The sequence below is a fragment of the Plectropomus leopardus genome, chromosome 20, assembly GCF_008729295.1.
Source record: "Plectropomus leopardus isolate mb chromosome 20, YSFRI_Pleo_2.0, whole genome shotgun sequence".
NCBI lineage: Eukaryota > Metazoa > Chordata > Actinopteri > Perciformes > Serranidae > Plectropomus > Plectropomus leopardus.
The window spans coordinates 6,031,782-6,059,492 of NC_056482.1; the positions used below are offsets into that span (position 1 = coordinate 6,031,782).

Genomic DNA, 27,711 nt, shown 5'->3' on the forward strand with positions numbered 1-27,711 from the left:
TTCAAACATTGCAGGTAGGTATAAAGGTAATATATATATATATATATATATATATATATATACAAGCTCCAGCAGAGTAAAGTGAGTTAGGTTAATCTATATTTTGCCAACAGTTAAGTGCAAGTATAAAGCAAATTAAATTCGATCTTGAGATGGTTTTGTTACTTTTAAGGCCTTATTTTGTATGAAACTAAATTTCAGATTTTTCAAGGACCTGCAGACACCCTGACTGACTGTAATATAAACAAAGCAGGCATGTGAGCGCACAACCACTTAAGAAAAAGAAAGAATCGATTTTTATTTATTCTTTTGCAAGGCATTCACGTTTACCCAGAATAGGTGAAATCAAGAACACTACATCGTCAATATTAACCAGATACTATTATGGGCATCTATACCATGTGTGCATATTTACACACACATACAGTAAGGGACCACACACACACAAGGCTCTGCAGGATGTCGGCTCTGTTTCTCATATCCGTGTGTAAAGCTACCCCCCCCCCCATTACATTTTAATAGCTTTGGTGAAAATCAGGAAAACAAATTAATTGGAAGTCCTTTTTTTATTATTGTTCCACCTAAACTCAGCATGAAAAGTGCTTTATTAAGGTTCAGAATACTATATTTTAACTTACAGTATCTTACTTCGTAAACAACTGCCCAAAATCAGCCGGCGGGGTTTGTTGAAGAGCCTGTTCGCCACCAGTTCACGCTCATGACACAAAGCTTACAAATCACACATTTGTATTACAAAAGAACTCAGAAATCAACAGGAAATAAATGGATAAAAGACTCCGTTAGCAAAATTTAGATGGTATAGTTCATTTTTTGGGAAGAAGTCAATTTGGTAGAGAACTTTATAGCATTCAAACCCCTTTGCTGCAAAGGTCAAATCTGCCCTTACAGATACAAAGACAATAAATAGATTCAAGAAATAAAAAAGAATTTAATTAATTCATATTAATAGGGGTTAAATTACCGATGCGTAGAACTGCAACGCAAGAAAGAAAAAAAAAAGATCAGTATGAGGTAATAACAAGAAAAGTCTGTTGTTATAACATGTTTTTCATGGTTTTTTTTACGATAGTTTCTTATTATAACAAAAAGTTTTCGTGTTTTACTAGGTATTTTCATCTTATGAAGGTAAACGTTTATGTTGTAACAGGATATTTTTCACATTTTACAATTTGTTTTCATTTTTTTAACAAGAAACTTTACCTGTTAAAGCATTTTTTAATTTATTTGAACTTTTTTAAAATGTTATAACTGGAACTTTTCTTAATCTAACATAACATGAAAACATCTTGTAAAAACTTGAAAAACATTTTGTTATAACAAGAAACTTCATGTTACAACCAGATACTAAGGTACTGTTCACATTTTTTCTTCATGATAGTTTATCTTAACATGAAAAGTTTCTTACCATAACATGAAAACAAATTGTAAAATGTGAAAAAAACATGTTATAACAGGAAAACAAGATTTGTTTATACATTTTTGCAAGATGTTTTCATGTTACAACAAGAAACTTGTTATAACAATGTTCTTGTTAAAACAAAAAAGCATCATGTTAAACCATGAAAATTTCTTCTGAAAATGAGGGAAAACATTTTGTTATAACGAGAAACCTTACATGTTATTACCTGATAAAGATGAGATTTTTTTTAATATATTTTTTTCCTTCAGGCCTGGCAGTTCTCTGCTTTCGTGGTTAAATACCTGCCGTGAACATAAATACAACCATTACCATCACATGGACTCAAAGCCAGTATCACTAAAACTACTGTTTCACTCAGCTATGAACAGCAGCGTACAGGCTTAGTACCAAAGTATTAATAAATCCATTCAAAAGATCAGCTCCTCAGACAGACTGTGTGCACGAGTCAGTCTAAATTTAACATTTAATGGTCAAATAAATATCCTAGATGTGACGCCAAGTGTATGCAAGACAACATCCCACGTTAATACAATAACTTTGAAAAAAAAAAGAACAATAAAATGCAATAATTAGTGCACAAATATCCTGAATGCTTAAATACATTCTCAGATGATGGGCAAAAGCGGCGAAACAAGTGATTTTGCAAAAGAGTGTAAAGGCAGTGAGTAACGTGAAATCTAAGACCCGGATGTAAACAGTTCAGTCAGTTCTATAACACATTTAGAAGTCATTGTCACTACATGTTACAAAACAGAAACTGAGCAAAACTAGCCGAAAAATCCACGGTGCAACGATGACAACCAATCAAAACTTAAGGCCAAAATTCCCACAGCTTTTTAAACAATTTTATATTCTTCTATGAGGTTAATCAATAACCGAATCACAACTAAAAACACTGTTATTCACTGATTTTTTAAAAAAATCTTGAGATGTAGCCAGGTTTGTTAGTAATTAACGAATCTTCAAGTTAAACAGAACAAATAAAATCTGTCAAAAAAAAAAAAGAGTACGAAGAAAAACACTTGAGATCTAAAATCATTTTAAAATTCCCACATAATATTCACCCACATCCCTACAACAAGAGCTACCTTATATCATCTGTAAAGGGAAATTATATCATTGGTAAAGTGAGATGACTGATTCAGCAGGTCGTGGTGAGATAGTAACGGGCTTCTATTGGAAACTTCCCAAAAAACAGTCATGGCACAGCAGGTAGCTTTGCACTTTGGAACAGTAAAAACAGTTGGACATTGCACAGTATGAAATCGCCTTTTTGACACGTCTTAAATAGGTTCACTTGTGAGTTCCTTTCTGAGCAGGAAAAAAAAAGAAGAAAGAAATAAAAAGCAAAAATACAGCGAGAAGACACTTGTTGCTCGATGCCGCGCGCAGGCTCTACCTAACTTTTTGGAAAGACAAACTGAGAGAATGCACAATGATACACCCACGATGCACAACATTGAAAACTGATCAGTCCACTGAAGTCCAGTAATTCAGTACAGATGGGTGCTATTGTTACACGCTGTATCTTGTAATCTTGAATTCCTTGCTTTCTGACATCATGAAAATATGTCATGGAGTTACCGTTCATTGAGTTGAAGAGCAAATATGGATATAGAGTTGAATTCATAGCGACAGATCTTAAGAAGTCTGTGGTCGACCGGCGTCGACCTCTCACCTCCGCACGCTCCACCACTCATAGAGACCCCGCTCCTTTTGTCTTTAGGCGAGAGACTGGAATGCAGAGGGACACGCTAAAAGGAAAGGAAGGAAGGAGATGGGGTGCATTGAATGTGTGTGTGTGTATCTGTGTGTGCAAGAGCATAAAATAAAGGCCTTATGAGAGGAACAGATGAGTATCCAGACATATATGGAGTAAAAATGCAGAGGATTATCTGCTAAACAGAAGGCAGGCGGAGAAAAAAAAAGGCCAAAAAGTAAAAGTACAAAATGGTGATAAAGTAAGACAAAAAAACAGGCTTCCGAAGCCAGAGAATAAAGCGAGGATGAAGGTGGACAGAGCCACAAAGGCATGCATGAAGAACGACACACATCCATACTGTTCGGCTTGCCGTCCGTCACTCCGCTCACGGCGTGCTGCTGCAGACACAGTGAGGGTCGGGACTGACTGTGCTGTATGGTCGGGCCAGAGGCAGACCGGACCAGGCGTCAACTAGACAAGAAGAGATTTCATGACAAGAGACCGGTGTCATGTTGTTTCCTGGCCAGGTAATGGGACAACCTGGGGGAGAGCGAGGGGGAGGTTCTGAGGGAGGGAATGGGTCTCAGACAGGAGAAAAAGGAGGAGAAAGTGGCGGGAGAATTATGGTAAATGTTCAGTGCCTCAACGGCCCGTTGCTCTGGGTTACGGAGTCAGAGATGCTTAGGAAGGCAGAGCGCATCAGGTTGAAGGATTTGTCGGCGAGGGATGAAACGTCGTCTGACGTCATCCCCTTTGTCTCGATCTTTGGAAGGATCTTCAATCTGATGGTCCCTGCGGAGGCACAAAACTTCACTGTCAGAAGTCTTGCGGAAAATCAAACAGCTTTCTTTTTTTTTTTTTTTTGCAAACCGATATAAAATACTGCTCGCAACTGAAAAATGTGAAAAACTAAAAACAATCATGCTGAGTTACCCGAGTTGAACTGCTTTTCTTTCCGTAGGTAGAAGTTGCTGTAGGAGGAGAAAACGACAGGTATGATGGGGACCTGAAAACCAAGAGAGGCAAGAAGATCAGATTATCCCAAAAAATGATCACCACCTCTGTTTGCACCAGGTATGAACATGCCTCAACCAATCACAAGCGGACAGCCTGTCTGTTCACACCTGGCACTAACATGCATCTCCACGTGTCTTAAGTGACCATTTGTGATCAGATCTTACTTCCACGCGCTATATGCAAATTAATATGTACATTATTTCAGTCACCATATCAGGAGACTGCTGTGGGAGTGTAAGCCCCGTGCAAGGGACAGCTGGTGAGAGTCTGCCTGCACACACAAACACAGTGGCAGGGCTTACAGATGTTCAGATCAAATCACTTGATGAGAGGAGCTTTTTGCAGATGTATGTGAGAGGTAATCTTTCTGGGTAACCCAGAAGAATGAATGGTTAAGTTTTACTGTCAGTGTACTTATAAATAAATGAATGTGTGGGAATCATCAGGTTATTCAGTCCAGTCGTTTCTGTGCTGGTGTTGGTTTGTTGGGAACATTTACCAGCTGCTGCTTTCTTAGCTTGTGCTAACTAGGCAGATGAACTGACTTTTTGCCACTAGGAAAGCAGCTTCAGGTACGGTTCTTAGGCGCTGCATCTAAGCTGTGTGATGGCAGCAACAAAGTTTGCTTATCAGGCAAGTAGTCAGATAAGAAAGGACATCAGCTGAGTAGGCGACCCTGCAATGTTGCTCAGGAGACATTGGCACACACTAGAGATGTAATGGTATGACATTTTCAGATCACAATTACTGAGACCAAAAATATCGATAGTTATCGATATTATTGTGAAATGGTTGAAATGTTCAAAAAGTACTGAAACACACACTGAATTAGTTTCACAAAATGTTGTATCAAACACAAACATAATAAGCAGCAGCACTTTTTCAGTTTTTTTTTTGCATAAACATTAAAATAATAAGTTAAGTAAAAAAACAACAACATGAAAACCATATTGAATGTACAACTTTGGCACCATGTGGCCATGAGTGCAGGTCTAAATGGATAAGAATATTACTCTCACCAATACTACCTTCCACCATGCTTTCAGGTTCATGTTAGGATGTTTTCAGAAGAAGAAGGGACAGGCTGCATGTTCAACATTACTGCATCTGTAGGAGATTGTTGCTGCTAACTTTGGTTGACGCATTACAGTCTGACAGTATTTACCTTGACTTCAAAGCATGGTAATCACACACGGTAACCGTTACACCCCTAGTGCACACATTTCTGAAAGAACGTGACCATACGTGGCTCAGACCACGTCCAAATGTCGTCTATGTAATTTAAAAAGAGGACACACTGAGGACACATTGGGTAAATTCACACCGGACTTAGGCGGTATCAGGGTATTTGGAAATCGTAAAGGTATGTTTTTTTAATACCATTATACATACAGTTGGTCCTCTTTCTATGAAACTCACTGCATGTAGTGCACAGCATGCACCACAGGAGCTCAGTCTCCAGTTTCTACTGTTGGAACAGGCAGCTGAGCTGAAAGACACAGTGACACCTAGTGATGGAGGGAGAAGTTACAGCACTGTAAACAGCTGCTGACAGGTGATGACCAACGGCAGAGAGAGACCGTAACATGTTTTTTACATCTAATTTTGTGATTTAAGGATTTATTTCAACCAAACCAGAGCTGACGATTGGTGATCATATAGCGTATATCCCAGTGGAATTTCAGGAAGGTATGAAGGTATGTAAATTATAATTAAAAATTGTAGATATTTAATTTTAGATATATGGGTGTATGCATATATGTTTAGTTAATTATAGAGTAAAATTAATAAAGTAGCTGGTTAATTAGAATTCAGTGACTTATGGGGAAGGGATGGGAATAAATAACTTTGTGCTTCTTCTTACTCCTTTTCAAATATGTAAACCAAGTCATCGTGTTTGATCATTTCTTTTGCTATATGTTTTTCATTGTCTGCAAATATTACTTTTTTGTCTTTCTGCTTGTTTGTATAATAATCCCTCTATTTTCTTTTTTACATGTTCGAAATAAATCAAATCAAAATCAAAAGGTATGAAATATTACATACCGCCCACACCTAATTCGCACCTGTACTCAGAGTTGTCGACTTGTGATTAAATCACCCGGGATGCATGTTAATACCACGTGTAAACAGGGCGTTAATGTTCATGTCAAGCTCACAAATTTTAAATGATCAAACTCCTAAACTTTACTTTTGGCCATTTTCTTTCTGCTATGGAGAAGCCAAAGGATGAAAAACAAACAGACAAAAATGCTTGACTAAACCAACATCACATTCTCCCCCTCTCTCTCACACACACACAATCAGCACGACACTAGCAATCTCCATCTCCTCCACTAATAGAAGCCGAGTCGCTCTCCCGAGGCCCCGAGTGGCCCCTTCAACAGGACTGGCTGAGCCAAACGTGGCTCCCCCTGGGGGCTGTCCTGCTTCCACTCAATCTGGCCGGCCGCGTACAAATGGAAAAGGCTGTGCTGGAACTCAGCAGAAGCAAACACAGAGAGATAGAAATAGTCTCTCTGCACACAGGAATAGTCTCGAGTGTGAAGCAAAGCCAAGGGGGAAAACCAAAACACACACTGTGTTTGCCAGATCTCGAATGAAGTTCGTCTGCCGCGTCACGCCAACATACACACAGATCGAGAAGCATGCAAACGCTATTTGTGTAACATTTAGGCTCTGAGCTGTCCAGCCAATAGAGCCCCTATGGACTTTTTTTTCTAGCCTCTCAGACTCAGTGCTGATCTGAACTAAACTGATATTAATCTTTAGCAGCAAGTAAAAAAAAAAAAAAAATGGTCTCACACATACAAACACACCACAACATTTTTGCCTGGGGCATACCAGGTTGCGGTTTCTGGCCAGATCTCATTCAACAGTGTTGTTTTTTTTTTAATTCATTCCACCTGTCGAACACCGAGTGTGTGCTACGAAACATTGACTGGAGAGCAGAGACCTCCCACCTGCATGCATGAAGAGATAGAGCTCATAAACGCACACAGCTGAGCTGCCAGTTACTCTGGAGCCATTCTGTGTTGTCTGCCCTCCCTCTAATCATTTGGGGAAAACTTACATGGTGCACCACTGAGGACAATTTCAGAAAGGACTGAAACCGAAATATTGAAATGAAATTGCTCTGACAGACCAAACTATTTTGACCATTTCAAAGCATTCCTTGCTCCGTTTGTACATTGGATATGGGTAAATCATAATGTTGCCTTGTGCCATATAAGGTTGCTGGCTCCCCCATGCGTCTGAAATCAGCACATAGCTGGCAACATTACCCCTCTCCCTCTGTTTTAGGAGAGTTGGCAGAAGTCTCATGGAACACAGCCAGGGTTAAGTGAATGAACACGACGAGGGTGTGGATTACAGTAGATGAAATGCTGACTTAATCCACATGTATATATAGGACACGGATAGCTCACACCTGGTCTGCTTAGTACACAGACACCCCAAAAATAAAGTGAATTTTAAGGAGATTGGAGAAAAAGTACTGACTTGTGCCTGCACTGCCAGGTGGAAAGCTCCTTTTTTGAAGGGCAGCAGGTCTCCTCTCTGGTTTCGCGTCCCCTCTGGGAACACCCACAGACGAATCTGTGGAGGTCAAAGGGCAAGGGTGGAAAAGGAAAAACAGCGATTTATTTAATCCCATGACATCTCCCATCTCTCTATGTGTCAAAAATGGCAACCGTGTGACAGATGAAGTGCAAAAAGGGAAAAAAGACAAACCACAAGTAACTAGACAGATTAATACGACATAAAACAATTAAGTAGTTTTTAATGGGTGTAAACACTACAAACCATCACTTAAAGAGGTACTTCAGTATGGTAAAGATGGCCTTTTTCAATAGGTTAAATGATAGCAAAGGGACATTTTATCAGGTTTTGGAATAATGTTTGAATTACATAAATGGTGGAAATAAGTGCCTATAACATGTTATGGAAGGACAACTTTAACCATTAGGCCTGCTTTAATATTACACACTCGTATCACTCCACACATAAAATGTGCCTTTTAAAATCAAGCTTTTAAAAATATTACACATTAATATTATTTTCTATTTACATTGAGTTAATCAACATCAGTCCTAATATTTAGAATTTTAACCCTATAAATGCAAGGTTTTTTTCATGATGTCAATATGTTTTTAGACAAAAAAAACACTCAAAAAAAAGAATTATTTTCAATACACTACATAGTAGATTTAAAAAAAAAAGTAGATTTAAAAAAATATATATATATCACAGCCTGTCAATGATTGGCAGCAATATTGATTGTAACCGTGCAACTACTGGAAATAGCATGTATTTTCTCCACATGCAAAACATGGTAAAAAATTACATCATCGGGGGAAAATTGTAAAAATTACAAATTCCAAGGCAAAAGCCCAGAATGACACCCAGAAATAAAACAAGGCATGTTTTATGCTTTGAAGGCTGTGGGATCAAAAACTGGTGTCAAAGGCATATTTTTTTGCACTTAACAGTCTTAATGTAATAGTTTTGTTTAGTGTATTTTAGACTTACTGTAGAAGCTGAGCTGGAAATTCCAAGATTAAACAAAAATACACAATCTTGCCAAAATGTATACCATATGCAAGAACACTTCCAAAATTATTTTAAAATTAAGAATGAAAAGCGCTTAAATTTGCCAAACAGTCCCTAATGTCTCTCAAGGGGACACTATATCTAGCATGTAACACATGATGATATGCTCTGTTATGTTATTTTTATGTGTATGTTGCTGTTGTTGTTTTTGTTTTGTGTTGTTTTCAGATGGTTCATTTGTTTATATTGAAGTGTCTTTTTATTTTTAATAAAATCTTAAATGATACATTGACTACCCACAGTGTTTTGAGACAAAGCTGGTTGAAAATTGGTGCAGTATCCCTTTAAACTCAGATACACTTAGCTCTTTTAATCATCACTGATAAAACAGCACCCTCTGTTGACAGGAGATGCATTACCTGGTCGTCCAACATGGTTTTGGCAGCGTCAGCCATCACACTCTTGGCGTCACTTGTCTTCTTGCGGTTGATAAAGACGATGCCACCCAGCCAGCAAATGAGACCCACTGTGCCGGCGTAGATCAACTCCTTCTTGGCGATCATGGTGCAGCGGTCAGGTAGGATCTCCATCAGGCCTGCAACACACAGGATAAGAAGCTCACTCACTGATTTTGAAACATGTGTGAAACAATGTGTTAAAGAAATCCACGATTATGGCCAAAAACAACCATTTATTTTGGTCAATACTGAGGTCATGATATTTTTATTGCACTCTTCACAGAGCGCTGTTTTCACATCCATGTTGTGTGACATTCCTGATAAGGAGCAAAGCTTTACATCAAAATAAGACTGGGAATTATTCACAGTGCATCTTAAAGAAGCAAAATAATGCATATGAAATTTGACCCAAACTTTTTACCCACAATAAATCAACAGAGCACTGCTTTTACATTCATGCTGATTGACAAATCTTTAAATTTAGACATAAAATGAGGTTCTTCATCTGAATTCAGTGAGTCTAAATTAAAATATAAATTGTACCCAAAATAGTGTGTTTGTTGACACATATCTTTGGTCAAATGAAATGTTATTGCATTGGTTAGGTGAGTCCGTCTTTGAGATCTGGATGGATACGGTGACGGCTGTACAGCATCGCTGTTATGGATGTTTGGTTGACGTTGGACCAAGACGGGTTTTCCATGCTTTCATCGTACTGCAGGTTGTGGTCTTCCTTCAGGTGACTGAACATGTTAGTTGTGTTACTTTGTGGCACAGACACAAGTCTCACACGTTCTTTGAATATGTCTGTCACTCATGCATCAATGAGTACAGCATGTGACTTTAAGCATAAGAAATAAACCTGAAATATATGAATAAATGTAGATTTCGACATATAGATGAATAGTAACAGTAAAACGAAGACATTGAAGTGCTTAGTATATAAAGATAAACCAAAATTTTACTCAAAAAAATTCTTTAAAAATAAATACAAATCGAGGAGCACTGTTATAAAATACTGCCAAAAACAATGCTATGAACATCCAAACAGGATTCATATTGTCTTTAGTTTATCTTTTATCCAAGTAGAGTAGCATGAAAAGGATATCCGTGTTATTTTAGACTATGTTGAGATTAAATGAACAACTTAAATCATAAGTATTTAATTTCTAAAGCAAAAATAAGCACCTAAACTAAGATAAATTAGAAGCAACTCTGTAATTTTGTACACATTAGAGAAATAGGATAATTTGTCATCATGTAGCAACTATCCTAATAGCCAACTACTTTGTTTGCTTTACCATCAGATAAAGGCTGACATCCATAACAATCTATTCGGTTTTTTTTTTCTAGATTTGGAGCATTTTCCACAATCAATTTTGAAGAATATTAGTTCTAGTAAAAATGCATGATGGTGTAAACAACTGAGACTTGAGAATTATGGTGTCTCTAAGGGAATGCGATAATGGAATTCGAAAACATATACAGACAATACAAATGATCAAATGCAACTTCCATGTGCTCAGTTTGGGATGAGCTTTGGCCTTTCTATCTTATCTCTCTGTGTCCTTTTCAAAACCTGGATTTCGTCAAGAACGATATAAAGTCTGCTGATGTAATACATGTGATGTTGGTAAAGACATCTCGCTTCATTGATGGAACTTATCTTCTTGAGTAACGCGTACATTATGAAATCAGACATGTGTGATTAACCTTGGTGCAAAAGCAGCTGGTGCAGCAGATAAAAGCAGCATATGATATGCAATATCAGCGACAAGAAATCACAGTGTGTGAATAAAGGATGGCAAACAGCAGAGCCAGTCCATGTGTCCACACTGGGGTGAGAAAAGCAGACAGAAGCAAAATGACATCAGACTGAGTGCCCGAAACCGAGCTCTGGAGTTGAGAGATCTTTGTTCCTCATGGTTGATCACATCAGCTCGAGGATGAGCTGCTATTAATGGCTGGGTGTAGCAGTTGGCATGGCAACTTGGACGCCAAATCAAACTCGTGCTGAGTTTTCTCGACACTAATTAGATGCCTATTTCTCTCCCTGCTGTCACCACCCTGGCCTCGAGCCGGCTTCTAATCACTCACCGGCGCTGAGAAACACTCTCTCCATGGCAGTGATGGAGAGAGACCGCACATCTGCTAAATACGTGTCCTTAACACGCAGATTTAGGACCAAACATGTTGTGGCAATGATAAAAGACATGGCCGTGCATGCGAAATCACGGACAGCACACTTGACTGAATAAGGACAGATCAGGTAGAAACAGTAATCAAAATCTTTCTATAATGTGCCTTCAGTCTGAACCAGTTTTATACTCAGTAAGTTTAAACCTGCTTTAATCACATACTGGGTTCTGTGAGGCAAGTTAAGCTGGTGTTATGTTACATTTGTCCAAGTTTTAAAAGATCTATTGCCTAACTTACACTGCAATCAGGAAATGTAGTTCTTCCTAGAATAGGGAGGAGGTCATAACATTTGTTCAAACAAGTTGTGGTCCAGGTTTGAGCAGTCTGAGCTGACTTTTTCCGCACTGAATCAGGACATGTATCAAAACTTGGTGGGTCGGGAACGTAGCATTAACCATGTCTTCAGTAGTCCTCATCGTTCATTTGAGTCTGTTCTTGTCCAAAGCAGACTGTAACCAAGGGCCAATGTTAACAGGATGTGGCCACGCTGCATCCAGCTCTGTCACAGCTGTCAGAAGGTGGGTTTCCATTAACCCTAAAATTGCGCAAACTGAAATGGTGAATATAAAATATGCCTAATACGAAACACTTCTGATATCGAAAAAAAAAGAATGCTCGCATGAGGTGTTATTTCAGGCAACTGAAACACCATATTTCGCAAAACACTTTTCTTTCTTTTTTTCCCACTTTTATAGATCACATAATGCTATGGCTATGCGCTTATCGGTAGAAACTGGCTCCCTCGGACATGATGCAGTTAGCGCTACAAGACTGCAAAAGAAAAACACTAGCGAGTGTTTGGAGTGTTTTTGCATCTTAGTGTGGACAGAGATATTTGGTAAAATGTAGGTCATGTGGACAGAATTATTTAAAAAACAGAGGGGAAAATATCCATTTTTAAAAATATTTGTGTATGTGCAAACAGGGCCTTGACTGCAGTTCATCAATACAGCAGTATGTTGACCAGCAATCATTACTAAGCTGCTGAGAGGAAAATAAAAATCCTTGTGTTATGATCATGATTAAAAAACATGTTGATCTGATGTGTTGTGAGATTGGATATGATGGCATTTTTAAATAAGTGATCACAGACATTTTGAGGCAACTAAAGGTCGACCTGGTACCAAATCTGAATAAGCTGCAAACACGCATCCATACCTTCGAAAATGCAAAAATGACAAACAACTCTAAACAAACTATATTCGCAATTGGGCTGCTGAAGAACAGATGCTCCACCTCTGACATGCATCCAGGGGACTTTGAAACTGCAACTGAGCCTCAACTGAGCCAAAGCGTAGCCACGACATGGTACAGCCCAACGCTGTATGTGTGCAGAGAACAGACAGAAGGTTGAACTTCCTGAGCTGGCACAGGAAATAAATCCTGCTGGGTCTTCCTCTAATGATGGACTCAGTGTTAGTAGAGTCTAGAAACCTGAAGGTGTTAACTTGTGTGGCTTTATCCTGAAAAAAGCAAATGTAAACACTTATCACTGTCACATGTAAACTGCTTTTCTGAATTAGCCGACTGACTTCATGAGGATGGAGTCAGAGTTGGAGCGGGTCAGGAGTGTTAACTGGGCCCATCAGCCCTACAGCAAAATACATTCAGGTCATCAGCCAGCTTTTAATTGTCTACAGTGTGAGTGGATGGTTTCCTGTGTCACTTTGTCAGTCAGCTCATCCAGGTCAGCAGGCAGTGCACTCAAAGCAGGCACGGTTTCTTCAGTTCATGGGTGGAAAGATTCACCTGGACGTTTTCATGATGCACGGGGCAGCAGAGAGGGGAAAATCCTTGTTAGTTCCACTGAGCAGCAGCAGCTTGTCGAGAGCGGATTCCAAAAACCCAGCGCGACGGTGCACTTCTTTTATCTGTGACTGCTGCATCTACTGCAGAGGACTGCTGCTCCTTCAGCTTAAACATCAAGTAAAACTCCCAGAGTGTGTCAAATCTGGTGTCAAATTGTTTAAGGGGATCTGCTGAATGTACAACATTTCTTGGTGTATCTGATCTTATTTGGGTCTCTGAAGACGAAACTAACAGAAACTGAGCTGATGAAAAGCTGCTATTTGCACAACCATGTTGCATCATTCTTTCCATTGACCACCGAAATATTTCAGTCAGTACTGAACTAGAATGAACTTTGACCTTTTGGATATAAAGTGTCATCACTTCAACATTACATCCTATTAGGGATTTGTGTGAAATTTTGTCATAATTACTGTAGAAACTCCTGAAATAAGGCCAGAATCCTGTTTTGTGAGGTCACCATGACCCTTGAAACTTCCACCACCAAATTCTAAGTACTAGTACCACAAATTCTAGTAATTTCTTGAGTCCAAGTGGACCTGTGTGTGTAAAATCTGATTAAGGTCCTTCAAGCATTCTTGAGATATTTACCTTCACAAAGTGAGACAGACGCAAGGTAAAAGTGACCTTTGACCACCAAAGTCTAATTAATTCGTCCTTGAATCCAGGTAGATGTTTGTGCCAAATTTGGAGAAAGTCCTTTCAGGTTTTCTGCTCATAAGATATCGCATTTACAAGAATGTGATGGACAAGGTCACAGTGACCTTTGACCACCAGATAATAATCAATTAATCCAGGAATCAAAGTGAAGGTTGTGCCAAATCTTAAGTAATTCTCTCAAGGTATTCTTGACATATAACTTTCACAAGAGTGTGACGGATGCAAGGTCATGGTGACCTTGACTTTTGACCTTTTCCACCAAAATCTAATCAGTTCATCCTTGATTCCAAATGAACGTTTATGCCAAATTTGGAAAACATCTCTTAAGGCATTCTTGCAATATCCAGTTCACAAGAATGAGACAGATGACATCTCAGTGACTTTGACCTTTTACCTATGATCGCCAAAATTAAATTAGTTTATCCTTGAATCCAAATGGACATTTGTGCCAGATTTGAAGAAATTCCCTTAAGATGTTCTTAAGATATTGCGTTCATGGAAGACTGGGACAGACAACCTGAAAACATAATGCCTCCGGCCACAGCTATCACTGGCTCTGAGGCATAAATATAGCCAAGACTGGCTGCATTTCCAGACCTCTCCATATTGTTTCTCACTTTTAAACCATGATGAGGATTAGTTATTTGTGCTGGAAAATATTTAATATAACAAGTTCCAATGTCCATCTGGTTTTCTAAGTGTTATAGATTAAATTTTTCTCTTCGTTTTTCACTTTCAGAGTGACATCAATGTTTTCATACATAAAGGTAGTGCAGCACCCACCCAAAACATCCAGGGAGCTCTGGTGGTTGGAGATGATGACATAGGGTCCCTCTGTCTGCAGGTGCTCCCAACCGCTCACATCAAATCGAAGACCCAGGAAGTACTTTACATGACGAACCAAGACGCGGATGATCCTGAGAGAGAAAGCAAAGGTTAATTACAGTTCTGAATAAGTAAAGGTTACTGTTCACTGTCATGCAAGTGCAGCAGGCTACATATTATTAACCAGAACCCTACTGCGAAAGGTTGGCAGTAACAGCAGGATGTATGAAGCCTGTTTGATACAATGGTATTACAGTACGTTGTAATGCCAGCTGAAATATTTGAAACTTGACCTAAATCAGATCGTTAATGTCTTAGAAACACATCAGGTAAATTAACCATGTACAACATTCCCATTAACCTTGTTTGTTTATTGGCTGGTTAAATAATTGCATGCAGTAAGAACAACGCTCTAATAAGCTTTGAGAAAGAACATCCCATCTGCGAGTCTGCCTTTTACACTGAAAAAACAAAAACATAAACCCAAAAGGTATGACCTCCCAGTGTGATTTCATGTTTTCACGTGAGGATTTACCAGATATAATAAAAACTTTGGAACTTTGGTTTGTCTGGAACTACACTCCTCAAAGTGGGTGACAATCTACAGTAATCAGTAATCAAGAAGCAAGCCTATAGACCATACTACTGCAAGACTAAACCATAAATGCAATAAAATAAAATTGAAAAAGTAAAAAACATCGACAAAAAAGAGGCACTACATATACATAACACACATAGTATGGTGGAGCTAATGATTGCTTTTGTGTACGTCGATCCCATTCATATCCAATGTCCCTGATTCATACATCTGTACACAGTTTTTATCTGTTTAAATCCAAACATACTGAAGTCCCTGAGATCCTTTCTTATGTTTGGTAAAATAGACATGTTCACAATCCAATTCTAACACTTTATTTTCCAGTACCTGAAATAAAGATATTCTAACATTATTAAAGACATTAGGGCTGAAACTAACAATCATTTTCATTATGTATTAATCTGCAGATTATCTTTTCGATTAAGTTATTAATTGTTATGTCTAAAAAAAAAAAAAGCCAGGAAAAAATAAATGTCTATAAATTTCTTGTGTCATTCAACCCATAGTTTAAATTCTAAAGTTATTAAAGGGTCGGTTGACCCAAAATCAAAAATAAATATTTTCCCTCTAACCTACAATAGTATTTATTAATCTAGATTGTTTTAGTGTGAGTGTTGGAGACATCGGCTGTAGAGATGTCTGCCTTCTCTCCAGTATAACTTAACTAGATGGAACTCGGTTTGCGGTGCTCAAAGCACCAAAAAATATATTTGAAAAACTCAACAGCAATGTCTCTTTTCAGTATTCATGATCCTGATACTCAAGATAATCCTCAGACCTTGTTGTGAGCTGGGTCATGTAGGAACTAATTTCTTCTACTGAACTACACTTGCCAACCACACCACTGTGCAGGAGAAAGTGTGCACCTATTTCTAGCTCACCTAGAAAACACTGGCTTGCCGATACCACAAGCTCTCGCTGTTCTTGCTTAAGCGCACATACGTGATCGCAGCTCCCACACTAGGATCTACAGGCTACATCAAGGCTAAAAACATGGTAACAGTGATGTTTTTCAAAACAACTCGGCACCTCAGGGCTTCAGGAAACTAGATGAGCAATATGGAAACATTGTGGTTTTTTTTATGTTTGAATCCTGGTCCCCATTTGCTTCAATTGTTTGGGTGACGAGTGCAATGCCTTTTCCCCGTGAAATTCTGGCAGTGTTTTGAGGACTATAAGACTTCACCCAACTTTCCTTCGACATGAGGGTGAGTAGATAATGACTGAATTTTCATTTTTGGGTGACCTAACCCTTTAAAGTTGTTTTGGCTAATGTGTTATAAATATTCATCTTTAGGTGACTTGGGTGCTAATTCTGTGATTTTGGCAGAATGGGAGACACTTTCAGATTACAACCACTAATTTATTGTCAGTATCAAGTTACTTAATGAAGCTTCAAGAACTGTGTTCAGATTAAATATTCCTAATACTTGATAACCATATAAACATATTTCTCACAATCATGTTTCCTGTTTATACCCTTTCTGGTCAGAGTTTATCATTTGGAATTTGAGCTTAAAAACTTGACCTCTGGAGAGAGAAAGGAGGTAACATAAGAACTCTGTTAAGAAATATTCTACGTGACCTCTGCCCCTGAAAAGCTTTAATGTGATTGTAAACAAACAGCTCCAAGGTGAGACTCACTTTACAACCCGATCACGCTTTTACTTCCATGATATTTTCTCGTTGGCCACTATGCCTCATCCTCAATAAGAACACTTTCTCACCTCAAACACACACAGTATGGCTGCCAATTTCAAAGTTAGCTGAACTTTGGTGTTGTTGTGTGAAAGGCTGAAAGGAGAGCCTTGGCATTTTATGTCCAGGCCAACTCCACGCTTCAATCAGCTATTAAGTGCTCTGAGCCTTTATTTGATCATCATTCAATCTGAAATAACCTCCGTTTCCTCTTGGGAAAAAAAGGCTGCAGTTTGAGGAGTAAGTCGGCTATAGAATCGGCAAAAGAGGACATTGGCCTCAGCAACAAACATAGACTGAAAAACAATTCGCAAAATTTGCAGATCAGCTGGAGTTACTGAGAACAACATGCAAAAGCTGAGTGCAGCCCATAAAGGCTTAACCACCCACTTGACTAGAACTTCCAGAAACCTGTGAACTTAAAGCAGCTACAGCGAAGCTGGGAGACAGATCCTGCAGACTTCAAGCCAACTGCAAGGATAATCGCTTCACAGCAGAATACAGCACCCATACCATGAAGCCTCTTATTATCCTTAAGCAGCAGTTAATTACTGATTCCATGACTGTGACTGTCTTATACGGGCATTATGTGATTACAGGAATGCTCAAAAGTCGCAGTTCAGATGTGGATTGCTCTAAGGATTGCAATGATCCCGACATAAAACGTGTCTTTTCAGGCGCCTCTGCAGCCTGGGTCCAGTGTTCAACAAATGAATCTGGAACAGAATGATCCAGATTTGGAAATCCCATGTTTTGCTATCCAGGATCAGCTAATTCATTTCACTTTCGTTCCACTTTTCAAAGCCACATTAGATTGGATCAACCTCATCCACATACAAACTTTTCAAGATTTCTAAATCCGGAAACAGTGCTCCAAATGGGACTGCGTATCACAATGTAGGTAGTCTGCCAACACATTAACTGCAGTTACCACCTATTGCCATGAGTGCCACCAAAGACACTGAAATAGAGATCTCCAAGATTGTGAGTGAAATTTTTTGTTTAATTTTGACAGCTGTTTGAGTTGATTTTATGGGTACAACATCCTTGTTTGTCCATGTGTCTGTTCTCTCTCATATACAAGCACAGTGTTTAAAAAATGAAAAATATTCATTAGAGATGCAAATAAACTTTGAGTCAAGTCTATCCATTATCAAATAATACAAAAAACAAGATTATTTTAGAAAATTTTCACAACCCACTATCATAGCTATACTATTTTGTTATGTCATGGTCATTCAGTCACTTCTCATGGTCAAAATGTGTACCTTCTTTTTAGCGGCAAGAATTTTCCTATGCAAAACTGGACCACAAATTTTGGATAACAAACAAGCTATTTTCCCTGTGCCACACACCAAAACTGGCTTCTGTTACACCACCAACTTGAATGACCTTCCCTCTCAGAGAAAACAGCACAGTCACTCCCCACCTTCTGTCTCATCATCTTCAAAAAATACCCCATGTCCCTTCCTCATCAGTGAGTCATATCCCCTGTCAAATTTCTCCCTCCTTTTGTTTTCTGAATACGTCCTCGTTTTAAAAATGTCTTCTAACCTCCTTGTAATTTAGGCTTTTATGTTAGAGCATGAGATGAATACCTAAACAGCCACGGGATTATAAACTGTAAACCTACTGAGGGAAAAAAATTAAAATGTTCAGTTTAGCACAGTATGCATGTTGCTACCCCCGAAACCAATTGTTAGAAATAATGAGTTTCATTTTTATTGACAGTGTTGAACTGCAATGTGTAAAGTAATCAAACATTTCCTATCATCATTTCCAATTTTCTGTCCCAAATGAAAGGAAATTATATGATCAAGGCTTTTGCTGGGGTAATTCTCTTCGGTTATGTTCCCAGTAACTATGGGATTTAAAACAGCAAAGCCACTTAGTGCTTTATAATAGCTTTTATTACACCCTGATGCCAGAGCTGATTATAAAAAAAGACCAAAGAAAGCATTTACTGCACATAAACTCTCCTATGGAATGTCAGCTGAACTGCTGTTAGCAGTGAATGAGGGAGCAGGGTTTTGCAGTTTTATCTGACACATTAAAAAACTTAGAACATCTTAATCTTGGTTTGCTGTTGACGAAACAATATGCCACGAAGGTGAAATCGTAGGGATTTAGGGATGCTCTGATTGACTATTAATGACTCGATCTGCATATAGCAGCGGTACAGTTTTTATAATATTATTGAAAATACGAGAAGCTATATTCAAACTGTAATTTCACTGATGTTCTAGTACTGAGAGCTATCATCGCTAAAAGTAAAGGGTATGCACCACCATTGTCCATCATGATACATCATGATCAGGTCAAAGTTGATCCTTAAAATAAGTTTTAAGATTTGATAGGAGTTTACAAAAGACACCTTGAGCTGGGTTAAAAAAATAGCCTACTAATGCCTTCATTTTCTCTTCAAATATAGTAATTAATTCATTATTTTGATTTTTTTTGGCTTACAATGCCCAATTGACCAAATAGCTGAAGCTGTGTTGACGGGAGTCCCAACTTCATACTCCATATCTAAGCATTTAAACAGGGAAGTAAAATGTTGTCAAATCTGATAAGAATGATAATCAAAACAAAAAAATTAAGATCCATGTTATTTTTTTTAAGGATTGGCATATTGAAAGGTCACTTCCCTTTATCTGATTTTCTAATTAGCTTTTATATGATATGCTGTGCATTACTGTTTGGAGAGATTCAGCCATACGTGGTTTCTCACACATTCATTTATTTGTGTCACCCACCACGATTAAAACATCGGACAGCATTTTCTATTTTTGAAGCTGGACCATTCCCTAGGAGCGCTGTTGGAATAGGCTACATGTTGGTTATTAATTGCGTTGCATTTTTGCAGTGCAGACCGTACTCTGGGCACAGACGGAGCAGCAGAATACCAGGAACAGTGAAAGAGATCATCAACAGTTCACTGCACTTGCTAAGCTTTTGTCTCTACAGCAGCTGCTCCTGTCATCCATCAATCTGATCAGCTCAAATTCGATCAACTAATCCATTAACAGCCTGTGACTCAAAAATTGCTGCTGAGGGGAAAAATGAACTAATGAAAAGCCGCGCCTGCGCAGAATTCATGGACCCACAAAAAGCTCTAAATTCAATGAGGGGACACCAACAGATGCACAAGGACACACAGGTGAAAAAAAAAACATACAAAATCAAAACAAAAAACTGAAAGTTAGCACCAAGTGAAAAACTCTGCATTGATACAGAGAAGTATAGTCAAGCTCAGGCATTTTAGGGGACTTAAACAAAAACACATTTTTGAGTGGAGGGGGACTTTAAGATTATTCTGCCAACTCTTTGCAAGCTTTAGTTTTTTCACTATTTGTAAGTTGGGCTCACAATCATAGAAATTTGCTGTAACTCCCATTTATGGCTCTCAAATCAAAATGATTTTAATCACTATATCAAAAGGTAAAGTGTACAATATGAAATCAATCAAAGACAAAGGGAAGCTCCTGAATTCATCACTTGCAGTCAATACCTTATGACTCTACCTAAAGCAATCATCTCTCACTTGAGGCAACGTTTGCTTTGCACATAAAGTCTGTGTTTAATTGGTGTACTATAGTGGAATAACCTTTAAACCACAATACAGTCTTTAGGTTATCTTTCAACACAGCGGTACAGTGATAAGACGCTCAGTCAAGTGCAAAAGCCACTGGTTATGCAATGACTCAGCCAGTGTTGCAGCAATTGTAAGATTGTTCAAGGGGAATGAAATGGCCTCGGTTGGTTTCTTTTTATGACCAATCCACTAAGCTTTTCCTCTGGTTCATTACATTTATCATTCTCTAAATAGGTTCACGGGCATAATGACATGGATATTGATTTGTTACCAGCCTGGATTCAAAACAACCTGGTTGCACACAGATTAAAAGGTTGCCTGTTATCCTCAAAAAACCTATTGTACCAAGAAAGATACCTGTGCCAAAGCTAATCATGTGCTAAAGGTCAGAGGGTTGTTCGGGACAGGGACATGGTGACAATGGCACAGCAGAGGATAAGTTCATTCAGAGAGGCAGGGACACGAAAATTGGTGGTTTAACCTATGTAGGCTTTAAAGGTCAGTCACTCAACATCCCGGGTGACAACATTACTGCTTAGTCAAACACTGGTAGTCTCCCACTGATGTTAAAAGGCATTACACAGTGTGGAACCTGAGCTCCAGCAATTGTGAGTGAGCAAACTAAGCCTGTGTCCTTTATCTGCTGTCATGAGATCCCACCTCATTACTTATGTTGGAGACATAGCCAAAAGTTCACATACTGTACAGGGTTTCCCACAGAATGACAGTGTATATGTGGCGGTAGCTGACAACAAGGAGGGGGTCAAGTTCTTTTTTTGTTTTAATCATTATCATATAATCCTATTCTGTAATCTCACTCTAAAATCTGACATTTTTGCAGGTCTGTGAACGCAGCACAACAGGCTGCGTTTCCAATACTTCTTTTTTTGTCTTCTGCAGCAGTTTGTCACTCATGGGCTGGATAACGCCACAAGTGACGCATGCGGTGGAACACACCTCATGCGTGAGCAGCGTGTCCTGTTTTTTTTTTGACACATCTCAGCTTTGATTTTTTTGTATGACGTGTGGTTGGCAGCCAAAATAGACAGTGAAAATGGTGTTTTGATAATTATATTGACATTATACCACCCTTTACTGCAGTTTCATGTTCTCTATCTGTGGAAACACTACATGAGGAGAATACTAATATATCTGTTTTATTTAACCTGTCCCTGTTTCTGTTTCAAAATAAAAGCTCTCTGACAACTTCTCTGTTGACAGAATTCCATCAGTTGTTGACACAAGGCATTTTATGGTGAAATACTTGCAGGAGCATGTTATTGAAAATGCAAGGGCTTGCACGACTTCATAAATGAGTATGTGCTTTTAGTTGTGGAAATACAGCAGCGGGCAGCCCTGCAGCAGCATCACAGTAGGAGTGCTACCAGTGTGAACACCACAAGCGTGCATGCCGCAGCAGTTTGGTGAGGTTGCCCTGTTCCAGGCATAATTAATTTGTAGATCTCTTCACGTCTGATCAGATCACATCAATGAATGAGGGGAGCTGTTTGCAGATGTTTTATATGGAAAGCAAAGTTTTAGACCCAGCAGAATGGTTTTTTAAGTTTCACTTTTAACTAGCTTGAAGTTCTGCTGTCCCAAGTGCACTTTAAGTAAGTAAACGAATCTGTGGGAAACACTAGTATATGGCAGGTAAAATAGTGCGTCTTTAGACTATGCACAAACACTGGCAATCAATTGAAAACCAGCGAGAGAGTGTTTCAGGAAATGCAAGCTCGCAGAGTTCTATGAATGCTTTTCATTGACTGTACATGCAGAGGCCTGTTCTGGCCCACTATAGTTTACTGTGCTACATTCAAGTTATCCAAGTCAGCTGCAAAGCAAGTCGTCATCCCCAGAATTCAGGCCTTTGTGTACCCCTCTGACAGCACATGCCTGTGACAGACATCTCTGTCCTTGATGAATCACATCGCTCTTTCTGCCAGCGCTGGCTACTGTGTAAAATGTGCATCCAAAAAAAACCTCTGTTCACTCTCGGCTCGAGGTCTGACCCCGATTCCATCGCTTTGTCACAGTCAACAGGTCTAGATAACCTTTGAGCTGACAGAATGGCACACTGGTGCAACATGACACCATCGCCACGGCTAACGCGACTGCGAAACAGTTATTCCTAGAGCAGTGATGCAGTAAGGTTTACTGTTGTAACTAACAGGACTGCTGTCAGCAGATCAAGGCCGAGTGAGGTTGCATTGAGGATGGGCCTCATAGCTATTCAGTAACCCAGCTCTAATCAGGAGGAAACTTGCCATCTGGCATCTTTCTCTTCAAGGTAATTACTCGAATGCAGTCACTTGTGTCTGGCCATCCATCCTCGGCATCTAGGCTTAACCACAACAACAAAACTCCCCCTGCTACAAAGTGGACACTGACACTGAAACCCTACTACATTTCAATCCGTACAGGTATCAGTTAACCCGGTCAGTGTGTGTGTCGAGTATAAAGTAACATATTTCCTCCAGAGATAAGGTCGAGGGGTCATTCCTAACAGAGCCAATATCCTATGGTAACCTACAGTATTAGGAGTGGGGGAAATAAATTGACACAGCACATAATATTTTTGTGTGGCAATAGCATATCATTACAGGCACGCCAATTATCGATTTTATTTATCATATAACTTATTAATATCAAAAATAAAAATCAAACTTTTGGTGGCCTACTAGATTTATACCTATAGTGATTGTTTTTCAGTCCCCTTGATACAATTTGCAGCAATAAAAATGATTGAAATGAGTTTAACAGACTGAAGACTTCTCTTATTAGAAAACACAAATTTTGACACTGTTTTCATTTAGGGACATAATCTGCAGTTGAAATAAATATCTAAAATACAAAATATTTAAATACTTTGAGTATTGCAACACATTTAAATTCACAATAATATAGTATCGTGACTTATGTAGCGTGATAATATTGTGTCATCGCGCCTGTGGTGATTCCAACCCCTATACAGTACGTTGCTAAACATTGGAGAGTTGTAGTTGTTGTTAGTGCAGCTGCATTGGACTGCATTAAATTTAACATTGTTTCTAATATTCAGCTCTAATGTGAGAGGCACCTTTTACTAGAGCATCCTGTACACTACCACTAGTGCTGCTAAGTTTAGCCTCAAGATTTGAATGAACATCTCATTCAAACACTTTCAACTAAGGTTGCAACTGTATGAGATTTTCATGGTGAAAGAACCATCTTAGAAGATATCACGGTTTTACAGTTGCAGCGGTATACTGGTTTCAAGCCATACCATTGAATGAACATTGATGGTTATCATACCTTCTACATTTGCTCATCTACAGTACTGGAAAACAAAATCAACTGGATGGAGCATCTCACCTTTATTTCAATTCTTTTTAAGTTGGAGACTTTTCCTTTAAAGGTCTTCGTAAGTAAAAAAAATAATAGTTCTGTACAACAGTAAAACCAAGACATTTTCTGAGACAGTTGTCATACCGTGAAAATCTAATATTGTTGCAAGCCTATTTATAATATTACAGAATTATTATTATTATAATTATTATTATTATTATCTGTTATAATGACTCTTAACGAAAGGGTTTTGTTTATTACTATAGATGCTTTATTACCATAACTGAAAGTATAAAATGTGTTTTTTTTAATAAAAGCATGTGTAAAAAGTAGGGGTCAACTGATATTGTTTTTTCAGGGCCAATACGGATACCATTTATGAGTAGTTAATGAGACTGATAACCAATATTTGTAACCGATATCCATATGCAATACAAAATAAAAATCAATGAAGAATTCAGAATATGAAATTCCCAACACAAAAATCTGTTTACATGACTTTAGCAAATGTTTAACTTTCAACATGATATACAGCAGGTTCCCAGCAACTTTACAAAAAAAAAAAAAAAAAGTGAAATTTTAAATAAAAAAATAAAAATAGCTCCCTGAGTTTTACAAAGTAAAAATTTCTACCATGGTGACACTTTCTTTGCACTTTTTAAGTTACTAACTTTTATAAGCGATCATTAAAATGAAATGCAGATTTAGATGATCTGCAAAACGACAAATGTTTGCCCCAATAATCGACCAGGCCAATAATCTGTCGACCCCTGGTAAGAAGTCGTGCTTTTGTACAAGTTATGATAACCATCAATTTTCATATGGTATACCTCGAAACTAGTATTTTATTGCAACCCTACAAAAAAACCCCCAACATTTAAAGTGTATTATAGAGGTTTATTGTAGGGCTGTGGTGCTGGATTAAGTATATCCAGAGTGCACAGCTGTACCTTAAATGAACACACTGTCATCACTTATATTATCAAAAACTGTTAAATTCGCTTAGCTGGTGTAATTTGTACTAATGACCATTTAAAAGGGCATCTTTGATGCCAGAACTTGGCAAAAACAAAGACAGCCTTGAGAGGTTCAGTGTGCTCACCCTGTCTAACTTGGCTTATGCCAGACATTTGACTGGAGGGCAGATAAGTTAGCTGACATTCTTACTGAGATGTAATTACTGATATGTGAGACTGGTATTGTTTCACCCACACTGGCACTAGCCCTGACTTGTCTTGCTAAACACATTAATGTTAGCATTTTTGCTGCCAGCTAACGTTCTTACGCTCCTTCTGCCAAGGTGTCAGGAGGGCTAATGTTAGCATAAGTGTGATTAAAAACGCATGAAAAATTTATTTATGTTTTGTTTTCATTTTAAATGTCAGACAAATTGGTACAGACGAGTGGCTTAATGACGTTAAAGTGCAGTCGTGTTAGCATAACAATTCGCTACAATAACACGGGGAACGCTGCTAGCAGGCGAAATATTAATGTTTAATGTAAACTACGGCTGCTGCTAGTCAGCTAGCATGCTAACGCTGGCTAGCTGTCAGGCGGCGCTGCGAGCGACATTTATTATGCAAACAAACTCACCTCATGTTTTCAATGTCTCTGCCTCCGCTCTTCAGTATACACAGAGGAATGGCGAACAGCGCCAAACCCATCATGTAGGCGACGTAAAAGCACTTTTTGAAATAAAAAACAAACGTGCTGCTGGTCCACAACAGGAGCGGGATCAGCAATAGCGGTATCATCCATAGCACATCCATAGCGAGCCACCACAGAAAAGTCACCGCCAGCGAGAGCACACACGCGGGTTTGGGGAGGATCAGGAAGCCGCTAAAACGCTGGCCAGACTACGGTGCGAGAAGGACGGGAAGCACCGCGACCCCGTCAACCATTACACAGTCTGGAGTGGTCCTCCGGGGCACACTGGCGATTGCAATGCTTGTCTCTGGCTGCCCAAAATGAACATGTATCGCTGCTCATCTGTTGCTAAATGGCATCATGAGGTGGAGTCAAGTCGTCAGCGGTTGTGTTTTTTTTCCATTTCCGGTTGCTGGACCACTGATGCCTGTGGTCTGATGTCACAAGCTACATACCATCAACTATGTAAGTACATGTCTGTTTACATATCGGAGACCTAAACACGAACTGATCTTTCTTTCTTTCTTTATTTCCCAACAGCTTATTTTTTAAAGCCAGTCCTCATTTCAAAAATGTGTTTGAGAGTCGTGGGAAACTTGAAATTCCTAGGATTCTGGCTATGATAAACAGTGTAATTTTGGCAAAATTTACATAAAACGTCTTTTTAATCCATCACCAGGATTTGGGGTTCAGTGATTATTAAAAACCAATACAAAGTATAACAATTTCAATTGTATGTCGATCCCCTAAGCCAAAATTAAAATAAATAAATAAATACACTGAGTCCTTCCCCAGTGCTTAAAAAATATGACAGGTCTTCCACGTTTTGCACCACCATTGCAGGTTTTTATTGATCATATCTTTAAAGATTTTTATTACGGGAAAGTATAGTGTTTGATTTCTTCCAAAACTAAAGAGAAGAAGAAACATTTTGTAATACATTCAATAATAATATTGATATTTTCTTGATGTCCAAATGTAAATTTAGCAGTAAAAACATTTTGTTGTTTTCTTGGTGAACATTGAGCAGTATGTGAAACTACTTTCTAATTTGACTAACAGGAGGCTTTCATAACACTTTATTTCTATATGTTTTATAGCCTAGTATTTTGTCTAGAGGTATAAACTCCTGGCTCTTTTGTGATTGTTCTATTTGAATCCTATCCCCATGTAAACTGAGTATGTATTGTGAGATTTTTTTATTTTGTTACAAAATAGATATCTTTTTATAGACTGATGAAATTAAATTAGTAGGCTATTAACATGATACATGATGTACATCCAAACATCCAAATCTCAGTCTGCTATAACAGGCCTACGTGGATTGACTCTCTCCACAGGGTTATCCTTAAACTGAGAGCAGTTTGACAGCCGATTAAAGCACAACATGTATAATTGGATTAGCAGTGATAATCCAATCCTCAACTATAATCTGACACCGTCCAGTAACGTTAGTCCCAACCATGAAGTTTCAGGCATGTTGAAGAGCTTCACTTGACATGATTTGGAAGATTAGGATCAGTCTGTCATTAATCCTGATTAATATGTGCTGTGATCCTAATCATTGGCAGACTCTAAACTTGGCATCGGTGCACTCACTCAGAATGATGTGACCGTCTAATTTGCAAATTACTTTGTAAGATATACAGAAGCAAAGGATAATTTTCAGTTAAGTGTGAGGTGGTTCCAATAGAAACCTTAGACTTAAAGCAAGTTTTCTAGATTGCTCTTTAATTGTGTTCATTTAAAGAGGTATTTTAATTCAAGTAAAAAGGGTGTGATGGTAGATCCAATAAACTTAAATGGCACATCTGAATTCAAACAACAAACATATCCAAAGTTCTGAGTTTGCTTCAAATTACATCGACTGCATGGGAGTCAGACCATTAAATTCCTCTGCTGCACAAACTGTCCTTTCATTAGGAACAGGTCAACATCAAGTTTGGAAAGTTTGCCTTTGAACTGGTATAGCATGATGGTATTTAAGGTGGAGTTTATGTCAACAAACCGGGTGTCTTTAGCACAATGCTTGAGATCTGCAATTATTGGCCTGACAAATTTAAACAGAGGCTGATAACAACTATACAGGTATTTGCACAAGTTAATGTAAAAAGGCTCACGTTTGCATCCCGTGTCATTTATGGTTTCAAATGCCCGTGATGACTTTCATTCACAGTCATCTCT

The 27,711-nt window shown here is 38.5% G+C and overlaps 1 protein-coding gene across 1 annotated transcript; it reads right to left on the reverse strand.

Moving 5' to 3' along the window:
• Positions 1–1,890: 1,890 nt before the first annotated feature.
• agpat2 (1-acylglycerol-3-phosphate O-acyltransferase 2 (lysophosphatidic acid acyltransferase, beta)) lies at positions 1,891–25,892 on the reverse strand. The gene is made up of 6 exons (XM_042509876.1): positions 25,474–25,892; positions 14,621–14,754; positions 9,131–9,306; positions 7,662–7,757; positions 4,077–4,149; positions 1,891–3,935 (listed from the first exon to the last, which is right to left on the reverse strand). Exons 1-6 carry the CDS (start codon positions 25,647–25,649, stop codon positions 3,778–3,780), a joined length of 813 nt encoding a protein of 270 aa, XP_042365810.1. The 5' UTR covers positions 25,650–25,892; the 3' UTR covers positions 1,891–3,777.
• Between the last annotated feature and the right edge of the window lie 1,819 nt (positions 25,893–27,711).